The 11,405-nt window shown below is 45.9% G+C and overlaps 1 protein-coding gene across 1 annotated transcript; it reads right to left on the bottom strand.

Annotated features, from left to right (window-relative positions):
- Positions 1-6: 6 nt before the first annotated feature.
- LOC143220841 (uncharacterized) lies at positions 7-10,441 on the bottom strand. Its single transcript, XM_076446432.1, has one exon. It carries the CDS (start codon positions 9,346-9,348, stop codon positions 8,896-8,898), a length of 453 nt encoding a protein of 150 aa, XP_076302547.1. The 5' UTR covers positions 9,349-10,441; the 3' UTR covers positions 7-8,895.
- Between the last annotated feature and the right edge of the window lie 964 nt (positions 10,442-11,405).

Here is an 11,405-nt window from a genome sequence, read left to right as displayed (position 1 = left end):
CATATTTTAATTGACAAAAAAGCGTCAGTGCCACTGTTAAAACGGTGGATTTACAGGTTACCTTTGAATAACAAAAATATTCCTTATTTTGACTCGTAGTACATACTTGGTACTTGACAGGTTTAGTGTTAATACCGATAACAAAAAATTGACTCTTAGCTTATTACAGAAGTCTTTGCATGGAAATTGATGAAATACATAAATGATTTGATTGAAACACGTACCGCGATAAAAGTGGCAATCGTCTGAATAAGTGCAATCTTTTAATTCTGACAAGATGATACACGCAGACTTGGTTTCATTTACTAAATACATATGTACATAGAATACAAGATAGAGTGTATAGCGTATAGTGAATCTAGTGAGTAGTGAATAGTATATAAGAGATGAAAAGGGTAGATGGAAAAAGATAGATGCGGCGACGAGAAAATGAATATTCCCGTATTTGGCCACAGGGGTTGAAAACCATGAAAGTGTCCGGGTTGTCGATCCGAGACCAACCTCTTTCGGATTCACTATTCCAGCGATATGGCTGATCGATCCAACGAGCCTGGCTCTCAACCTGGAGACCTAAACCTCCGTGAAAATCCACCCGTCGTCTATCGACTGGGCTCTAACACCCACCCCCATTTCCTTTCGTTCCACCTGTTCCTCGTGATTCCCTTGGTTGTCGATGACTCACCACCTTCTCGCCAGCACGATTCCTTTTCTGATACGTATCCACCAATGCGTCCGATCCTGCTATGTATCCGGCATCCGGAAAACTTGCTATTCAAATAACTTTCTTCCGTGTTTTCGAAGCATTCTCGCGTCTTTCAACCCCTTAACTATGAGGATCGGTCGAATATTAAATTTCGTTTTGGTTCGAATTCTTCGAAACAATCGAACAAGAAATTTTCGATTCTTTCAATCTTTCTACTGTTTTATATGTGGAACGCGCAAGAAAGCCCATGGAACTAAAAAGAATAGGATCAAGTAAATACCTATATCCAACGATATTGTATGTATCTATAAAACGATGGAGAATAAAAAGGAACTCCCAGGGGAGAACTTTACGGTTTCGAACTCGAACTCGAACACGAACGGCGCGGCGCGCGGCGTATCACGTGTTGCATTAGCAGCTTTGGAGTTGAAGCTGTTTCGAAGATGGCGAACTATCTTTTATTTCCTTTAATCTTATCTGGTAAATCGAAACTTGACCATTTTCGAACCATACCGAAGAATGTACTATGTATTCGCTAAACTCTAAACGCATCATCGATGTCTGTCGCAATTTTTAGTGGAACTTGTATTGAAATAACTTCGGAAAACAGAAAGATCTTGAACAGTTTAAAATATCGTTTAATCATTTTAGGCGATCACTCTGTTATTTATGAATTAAGGTAACGATCACAGAGATTCAAGCTGCCGCGATTTCGATTGTAAAAATAGTAGCACAGTTGCCAAGATATTTGGTGAAACGGCAGTCGGCTGATCGGAGTCTTCGAATAGAAGATGAATACATGCATGAAATCTTTCGAGAACTGCAATGAAGAAACTGGACCAAATACATAATACATGGGGGCGCACGGTTTCGGCGCGGCGCGGCGGTTCCGTTTAATAAGATCGATATAAATGCATCTATTGTTTCCGTTTCCAAGGAAAATGCTATCCCGTCGAGTCGAAACTCGAAACTAATTTCACGACAAATATGACATTCCTTCCGAATCGAAAGTTTTCGGAATCCCTTTATTTTCTTGAACATAGATCAAATATTGCAGATCCATTCATTTTTGTCACGCATCACAATCAAATCCACGGTGTAATAATAATTATTATTGAAAAATCGTCGACGGTCTTACATAGAAATATATTGTACATATATGTGTATCGAGTAATAGAATAATATAACCTCGAGAAAAAATGTCTTTTTCGTGTCGTATACTATGTATATGCATTTGATTGTTAAACACTATACATGCTACATAAGTATCTATTGAAAAGTTGGTATACGTATATAGGTACAGCGAAACGATAGGACCACAATATCTTTACTCTATAATTATTTGTTAATTAACGTCTCGGTCTGTTTTATGTTCGCTTCGTCGCGATGGCTTCTATATTCGTCTTATTAATGAGGATTCGGCCATGGAAATCCAACTAGTTAACGAGGAGACCGAGTACATATTGTGGTCCTTGCGGTGCAATAAGATAATTTCGAATGCGAAAATCTCGTTAAACATTACTGCTTGCAAACTCGAAGCTCTTTCGAAAGAGCACAACCGAAGAATGTCCGTAATAAACTTTCAAAAAAATAGACGAACTGTGTAAACGACAAGACGTACGAGTATTTTCAAACAACAAGACGCTTTTCCAAAGAAACAAATAGTCGCGTCGCGCGTCGTATAACTCCAGTATTTTCGAACCGATGCGATGCGATGATGATATAATTTATTATACGGGTTTCTTGTTTCTTCGATGAAACGACGAAATTCTGAAGACCGCGATCAATTTCACGTGGCACGAGCAAACATGAAATTTTCATTCAACGATTCCATATTTCATAGTTAGAGTTCTGAATAGCCCCGCTGTGCTACAGGAAATCGATGCTTTAATTCGAATTCAGAAAGTTTTCGGATCGACAAGCAGTGTACGCTCGCGAGGGGCCGGGAATCATTTCGAAGAATTTCCGCGATAAATCATCGAGGCGGCCCATCTCGGCCTGATTCTTCTTCTCCGATCGCTTTACTTTCCTCGCCGCGAACTTTCCTCTTTGTTTTTCGCTGGCAGCATTCGGCTCGTGCTTAGAAACTTCGTGCTTCGACTCCGACAGGGGGAGAAGTAAAGTCAACTCTCCACGCGGAAAGAATCTCTAGGTTATCGATGAGAGATTCGCTGCGGTGCGAGAGGGTGATTTCCCTCGTTAGAACGGTGCCTCCCTCCATATTCCATATTCCATATATGTACGTTCGAAAACTTGAGGAACGAAATGTTTATCGCGACCGGATACTGTTTCTCGATATGCATAACTGTTTTTCGCGACGTTTTTCCGATTAAAATGATTCCAAGCACGACACGGTTTCAATCATTTTTACGCGTTTAATGGCCACGATTAGGTGGAACTTGGATTATTATCGGAGAGAGCTGCTGCGCGTTCAAACTCCTATAACTAAATGAATTTTACGAATTCAGACAAATCCTTTTGTACTCGTGCCAAAGAGCATTTATACTCGAAGAGAAATGCAAAGAAAAATGTATTTTTCGAAAGTTCTGACACCTCTTAAATTCTCGCTGGGCCCTGTCAAATACGATAACAGAATTTTCAGAGCATACTTTTCAGATATTGTAGTTTCGATGTATGCGAAGATAAAATCGATTTTACGCTGAAAGAATAACAGTTTAAATGCGATCAGCGCGGCGCGGCGTAGCAAGGTTAACCGATACGTATCTTCTCGTTTCGGATTCGCCTCGCGCAACTCCATTACAAAACCGGGCGAAAAATAATCGAATGACTAGGACCGTCGAACGAGGCAATCTTCGACAGCCCCGAATCCCGGCCGGAAGTGACAGTCGATCGAAACAATTTGCCCGGCCCGCTCCGGCCGGCTGATTGTCTATTAAGCGTCCCGTAAATGAGATTCGAAGCATCGATGAGAAACAGGTTGACAGAGGTTACCCCGATGGATCGTTAGATAGACGGAAGTAATCGATCACACCCGCGTGGTGCCAGCCGTCCGATGTCCTGTTTTCGACAAACGCCCCCGGGGGCCGAGAACGTTTCGCCAACTTTTCGTTTTGCTGGGCTGCGGTCGATGCAGCAACCCGCAACGGCACTTGGTTCGCCAAAAAATTTCGATTTCTTCCCCCGAGTCTGCAAGCTTGCGGTGCGCCACGGCCCACGGTTCATCGGCGACGGACAAAAATCAAAAACTTTCATGTTGATAGCTACGATAACTACTAATGTGACGATTACACGGTACTTGATCTGATCTAAGATATAGTAATTAGCAGCTACTAATAACGATTATTACTTGTTCAAAATTTGAAATTTCATGGGTTTTCGTAGAGAAACTAGGATAAGGAACAAGTTCGATCCGACAACTCGAAAATTCCGCTTGTGGTATGCAATCATTTAAATAATTTAAATGGACTGCTAAGAGATTGGAAGAGTTGGATGGAACGTTTGTATGTCTCGGTGAAAATGGACCCAGCACTCGTATAACTCAAGGATGAAAACAACAAGAGACGACCAGGCGCGCCGTGGCAAATTGTTTTGTTGACTGGCGCTTCCGAGTCCATCACCGACATCCATGGAATTAGCTTGCCGATGCATAAGAGAGAGCGAGAGCGAGAGAGGCGGTGGGGGTGGGGGTGGGGGAGAGAAATTCTTTTTCCTCTTGTTGTAATCTGTTCGACCCCTATCCTCTCGCGTGCAGCGGATCGATAGAAAACAATTCCGAGAGGGTTACGCGAAGATGCTATAATGCACCGGATCGCCGCGAAAGGGCAATGTTCAGCCTCGATTGGCGAAGCGATAATTCGGTTACCTCCGCTGGCACGACGTGCTCCAATTTGTTCTTCTAATTGGACAGTTTGGATTCTTATTATTCTTCGCGGAACCGACGCGGCGCGGCGTTTAACGCTACAAACTGTGCAAAACCACTTACAACCTACGATCGATCCGATAAAGTCTCGTTGCACATATAGCAAAGTAATATAGTTTCCTAATGGAAGTTGAAATGTCGATTCTTGATGGAATAAAAATTCTGATTTTAAAAGCCTTCCACAGTCGATAAATCTCGAAGAAGGTATTCTGGGAGCAACTATGAAAATTCTCAGGTATCGAGACGGTTAACCAGATGCTAAAAGATTTGTATAAAACGGATCCAAGGTTTTCGAATCTCGGTGTTTCGGTGCTAATCGCGACGCGCCACGCGCTCTTACGCGTTACGGGACGACTGCAGAAAAAAATAGAATAAGAACGACACGGAGGCGTGGAGGACGATTCCGCAGCACATTTGAACACCTTGTTGGTGTGGAAAGAACACAGCAGGGTGCTCGAGACATGCTCGAGTAGCGTAGAAAGCGATACCCTTAAGGGTGCGAACCGCCAAGGGTGTTTCTCACCCCGCAAGGCCACACAAGTTTGTTATATCGAGCCTCTTCGCCAAACCAAGGCTGCAATAGGCTGCAGCGATGCTTCGAGGATCACTCGGCCATTCGAGACCAGCCACGAGAGACTTTTCTGACCTAGAACCGTTTCCGATCAGATAACGACCTCGCGCGGTTCGTGTCAACCGCTAATTCGATCGGCCGAAATATTTTTAATCGTAATTATGCGCGTCCTCGATCCTTGCCAGTGTTTAGTAGTCCTCGCGGGGGAAGCGAACGCGGGCTTTTTCCGACCCAATTGCAGCCGAGGCTCGCGCGTCTATCCTTTCGCGCTGACAGAGGAAAATCCAAGAGCTTCGCGGATGGACGCGTTAACGTGAGATTTTTCAGAAAAATTCAGATTTCCAAACTATCGAGACAGAAAAATTCAATGATGTTTTGTTATTTCACTTCTGTTTCTTACAATTGACTCGGACGATTTTTACTTTGCACGAAGATCCGCAGTCCAGGAATGACGTCGCGATTAAGACTGACTGAATAACGAGCCAAAGGTTCAACAGAGGGATTCGACAATGTTTTAGACGATTCAACTACTTCGTATAGTATAAAGTATAAAGTATAAAGTGTATATGCTTGTATGTCCTGTTTTTTCGCAACTGTTTCGAGCGCGTTTGAATTTTTTCGTCTTCGACCCAAGTTTTCAAGAGTCGATATAATAATTATCCGCATCGCTGCACTTGGAAATTTCGATAATGGAGGTAGTTTACTCGATGCTGGACAAAACAACTTTGCAAAGTGGGCCACGAGCCAAAAAAGTTGGCGGAACTATCGCGTAACAGAAAATTGCACCTTTACGGATCGTTGATAACATTACAAGTAGACACCGCGCGCAGGAGCTTCCTTCGAGTTTGAACTTTGATAATTTTCAGAAATTCCTGGAAATTCATTCTAGATATTGTTTCCTAGAGTAATAAATAAGGCAGATACATAAGTATCGCGAGACGCGAGACGCACCTTGCGTAATAAATCGATATTTTTGCGTAATATTATCGTTTCTGTCGATTCGCGAATTTATTTGTGGCAGCGATGTAGCGAGTAGTCGGTTTCGAGTTTCGTGTTGATGGCAGTGTCGCGATCATGGTTTGACGGTGTCCGCGTTAGGGGTGGTCGACTGTTGACGGAGTCGGCGCGGCGCCGGGTTGGCCCGAAGGCGGTTTAAATAGGTCATTGATTGACCTATCCCGAGACGAATCCCCAATGTGCTTGTACAGACACTGGCTAACACGTCTGTCTACGTATTTCTACCCCCGTTGAAATATCCCCATGTGTGCACAACACAGGCGCGCGCGTACACGGGAACACAGTGGCGCATGTATACATATAGCCTCTATAGCCTATACCCTATACCCTCTATACCCTATAGCCTATAGCCTATATAGCTATACATATACCGGCTGTGTGCATGCTCGTTTGTGCGCGAAATTGTGGGGTGTGCGGGACGCACGTGGTCGCCGGGCAAAGTTTAGTCAGCCTAGCATCGGAGCAACAAGCGCCGGCAGAAAGATTCCCCATTGTGCGGGCGGACAATGGACGGCTGGAACTACCGCGAATGCGGGCCAAGCATTTCGCAATTCTCCGCCGCTTTTATCCCCCTTCGCCTTCCCTGCTCCACCTCCCCTTCTCTCCCCTGCACCGAGGAGAAATTGAACAAACGTTCTCTTGTACCGTACGCCACCGCACCGGCGCGGCGGCCTGCTACCTTAGACCAGTGGTCCCCAACCCCCGGTCCGCGGACCGGTACTGGTCCGTGGATCAAATGGTACCGGTCCGCCCAAGGAATATTAAATACAATTAAATTAAAATTATTAAATCAGAACAATCTGAAATATAAACAATCAACGTCCCTCTCCCCCCCCCCCTTCAGCGGGCCACGGTAAAATTATCAAACGTTGACCGGTCCGCGACGATAAATAGGTTGGGGAGCACTGCCTTAGACGAACACTTATCCCCTAAGGCCCGCGGAGATTTTTCTGGAAATTCGCACCCGTGACTCTCGGCTACCATCAATTCCTTCCGCGATTTTTTTCCTCTAGAGTCTGGAAGCCAGTCTCCGCCCCCTACACAGCAGTTTCAGCTTTCAGCAGAATATTGCGATACAATCTCCGTTCTACTTATTACGACGCCTACTTCTCTTTCTACGTGTTGTGCAAAGTTTCGGCATTTTCGAGTCCCCAAACGCTCCATCGGATGGAACATGTTCACTGCTGATAAATATGATAATTCGATGCAAACTAATAATAACATAGTAATAAGGTCGATAGAAAGTAGTATCGCAGTGTCTGTGTTTATTTCAAGTAGAAACGGTCAGCAATAAACGGCCACGTCGCGCGTTGCGTGCCATGTTGAACCATATGACTCACCGAACGCTCTAAACGTTAGTCTTCATTTATTTATAAATTTTATCGTTGCAGTTGTTGTAAATAGTGCTTCGAACTGCAGATTTCTAAACATGTCGAACGACTATATCGTCGTATACACGATTTTCGAGATGAATAATGAGAAAGAAAATATGTACATGTACCGTGTAACATTCTGATTAATTTCTAAGTAAGACTAATTAGATAAGCGTCGACAAGCGCCCCTATAATTCTGAAGATACCATTTTTTTTCAAATGTGACCACTATACATATACGTATATATTTAGGTATTTTAATTTCAATATATAGATTGTATATATGTAACCAAGTTAATCCAGCCTAATTAAATCTGCCCCGAACGAATAGCGAAGCGATAAGTATTTTCCGCGGAATAAATTCGTGAGAATCTACTAGTAGGAGATTATTAAAAATCCCGAACCCACGAAGCAATAAAAATACTTGACGAGCCGTGGAAAGGTGAATCTGAATTGGATCCGGAAGAATTCACTCGATACAATACATTGTATATGTAGGTACATGTATGTATTTCGTATTCGCGCGAAATACACGGGAAAGTAAATTCCAAATAGAGATAAATGTAAGAACCTTGCAGCAGCCAAAGCCAACGAAGAACTTGCTCCATTTCAAGGTAGAATTATTCTAATGCCGGACTCGCCAAGACACGAATGAATCACGTTAAGAACTTGGACGCGGAAGAAAGCTTCCCGATGTTAATACCGCGAAAAACTCTTAAGGACTGTTGGCGAGCGAGTTTTATAGTTAGCAGTTTACTGCCATTAAAGGATTAAAAATGTATGGAAAAAGTCTTGAACCGGGAAAGCTATGAACAAATTTAATACCATTACCAATTACTGACAAATGTAAAATTTTTCAAGTTTTTCCGTTTTACGCTTCTGTCGTAAAATTATGCATTCCGTGGAGAAGAAAAATTCTCCTTTTTTAGATTCCGTATTCCGGCATGAGGGGAATGCAGTGCCAGCCATAACTTTGTTCCGTTACACTGTCCAACATCAATTTCGGTAACTATTAGGCTAATTTGATAGATGTCAATGCGTTGAATATAAATTCGAAAGGCAGAAAAAGGCTTTCTCCGACAGGCTCGTCTTTTTAAAAATGTCCGAATATCGCTGCGAGCGAGCGGCTGTACATGATAAAAGACCGTTCTGTACGTAACGGACGACGCGCGTTCATTGTTGCCGTTGTTTAAAACTTCAGGGTCTAGTTCTCTTCCAAAAACAATCCTAAAAAGGTTAATAGCTACGGCCCCATCGGTCGGAAAACGCGAACAGGTCGAAACAACCCCTGAAACCTTCCCCGAGACTCGAGCCGACGCGCGACGCGACGCGACGCAACGCGACAAACGGATCAACGATAAACCGTGAACAACAACATTAACAAAAACAACAACAACAATATCACCGTGGTTGAACGGCTTGCCAGTAACGTTCCAAAAGGATATGGATTAGTGATGAGCGCCAGACACCAGTTGCGCGGTCGTGTGTTCTGGTCGAGGTACCTGAGCACGACCGGCATGAAACCAGGATACGGTAGCTCGTCACCGTCCTCTTCGTCCTCATCGTCATCATCGTCATCCTCGTCATCATCTTCATCGTCCTCGTCGTCTTCAGGGTCCTCGTCGTCTTCGACATCGGGTAGAATCGGTCTATCGGTCCCCTGGCCGCCTCCGTCTTCGTCCTCGTCGTCCTCGAGGTCGCTGAGCTCTGCCACGTCGCTGTCAGACCCCTGTTCACCGTTACCGATCCCGGCAGCCTTTCCCGCCGATCGGTACCTGTACCCTTGCGGATAATGCAGCGACATTGTTCTCGATTGTCCGGAACTAGCAGAGTGTCCGATCTTGCCTGTACAGGGTGGTCTCCGAATCAACGGGGGTCAACCGGGACCGACTCGGTGGCCGATGCTAGGTCGTTGGAAGCCTGTTCGAGATCGCTGCTGACTGTTGTCCTCGCAGATCCCAGCGACGAGACCGTGAACGGACACCGCAACGACATCGAGGATGCGAACTCGGTGGGTCGCCGTCCGGTCTCCCCCTAGGGGTTCTGTCGAGGTTCGAGGGCACAGAAGCACTGCACTCAGGGGGAGGAAGGGGTCTTCTCTACCACGTTCTACCGGGAGCATTCGTCATCCTGATCGGCCTAACCAGTGATCGAAACGGTCGTCGCACTGGCCGCATTTTACACCCGGGAGCAACCGACGGCTAGCAAACCGAAGTAGGTTCCGGGAGCAAAACGAAGTAGTCCAGGATCGACGACGTCGGCGGCTGCGGCGGCGGCTGCGGCGGCGGCTGGGTATCCAGGTGCGTGTGCTGGATAGTGTACGCGCCTGCCCAGTCCTCTCACCTGCAGCTCTCACCTTTCGTGCCCCTTTCTCTCGATTTCGGGGCCGAGCTCACCTGCTACCAGGAGCGCTACGTTCGCTCGGATCACAGCGATTCGATGACAGAGGGATCGGAGGGACACTAACTAGCGGACCGGGAAACGACCGCCGCCGCGCTCTTTCGAAACCCTCTTTTCGATTGTAAAAAGGGAGGAAGAGAGAGGGAGAGAGAGAGAAGCGTGCGTACGCGGAGGGAGGATGATGCCGATGAGCGCGTGAGCGGCGCGTGGCGTGTCGCGTGGCTGGCTACTCGGTTAGGATTTCGAGCAGGGAACTGAACTCCGAAGCGACGGCGTCCCCATCGGTTAGCGAACCGAACCGATCGTGTACGCGCGATTTAGGATTACGACGACGACGACGACGACGACGACGACGACGATGCCTGGTCGAACACCAGTCTACCTGGAGAGACGACCTCCGCTGATCTGAGAGACCATAGCAGGTCTCGTCGAGGAGCGATCGCGTCGACGGTGCCCGGTGCAGCGTCGACCGGTGACTGAAAAAAAACGTCGAACATCCTCGCCGACAAAACGAAACGCATGCGCGACCCCTCCGCAACACGTCCCCGTTCCTCGTTGTAGTCGTCGACGTCGACGTCGACGCCTCCCTCTAGCTCTACGCTTCGCGACCTCCTGCGTCCTCCCTCGAGAAGATCTGGAGATCCTCCTACCTTCGCTGCTACTTCTTTTCTCTCTTACTCTCTCGCCTCGCGTGCTCTTCCTCTTCCTCTTCCTCTTCTATCCATACGGACCTGGCCAACATTTTCCAGAAAAGAATATTTCGAATGCAGTCGCTCGCAGTAATATTCGGCCACGTTTCATTAGTTTACTGTACGAGATTAGAACAAATTTTGAAAAAATCCCAACAGCTCGGAATTGCAGAGAAAATACCAAAAGTTGTTGTTGACAACTTTTTTATGCAGGCCCGTATTAAAAATTTAAAAAATACGTTTTATAGATTTGTATCGATTGTACGCGTATTCCGAACGTTTCGCGTAATCCCGACCAATTGGAATTTTTTCAACATTTCTTTTCTCACCTCGTACAGTAAACTAATGATTCCGAGGTAAATAATTTGCGTAGAGGAGCCAAGGCGAAAGGGATGAGATAACTATTAGAAGCGGAGCACAGCCTCGACGGATGGCAATGGCAGGCCTCCTCCAGATTCCAGATGTTGTCGCTACCGTTTTCATCGCCGATAAAGCACCCCACCGCACCGGATATCCTTCTCGCTTACCTTAAAACACACTCTGTCTCTGTTTACTCTATCTCACTCAGCCTCTGTCTTATCCTGTCTCGTCCAGGAGCTTGACCTTGGACCGATCCCGATGATCGACAACGATCAGCTGAACACGCGATCGATTATCGTGCCTTGTTCTCGCTGATCCGAATGCGAGCCGACGAACCATCGTGGACGACAAGGTCCATGATTAAAGAGGATCAACTCATCTGTGTCTCGGTCCCGATTTCCTCTCGGGATCG

Source organism: Lasioglossum baleicum, unplaced genomic scaffold (genome assembly GCF_051020765.1).
Source record: "Lasioglossum baleicum unplaced genomic scaffold, iyLasBale1 scaffold1660, whole genome shotgun sequence".
NCBI lineage: Eukaryota > Metazoa > Arthropoda > Insecta > Hymenoptera > Halictidae > Lasioglossum > Lasioglossum baleicum.
This window is presented reverse-complemented; position numbering and strand designations above follow the sequence as displayed.

Excerpts from the sequence above, each read along its gene's own strand:
- LOC143220841 (XM_076446432.1), bottom strand. The coding sequence starts at position 9,348 with ATGTCGCTGCATTATCCGCAAGGGTACAGGTACCGATCGGCGGGAAAG.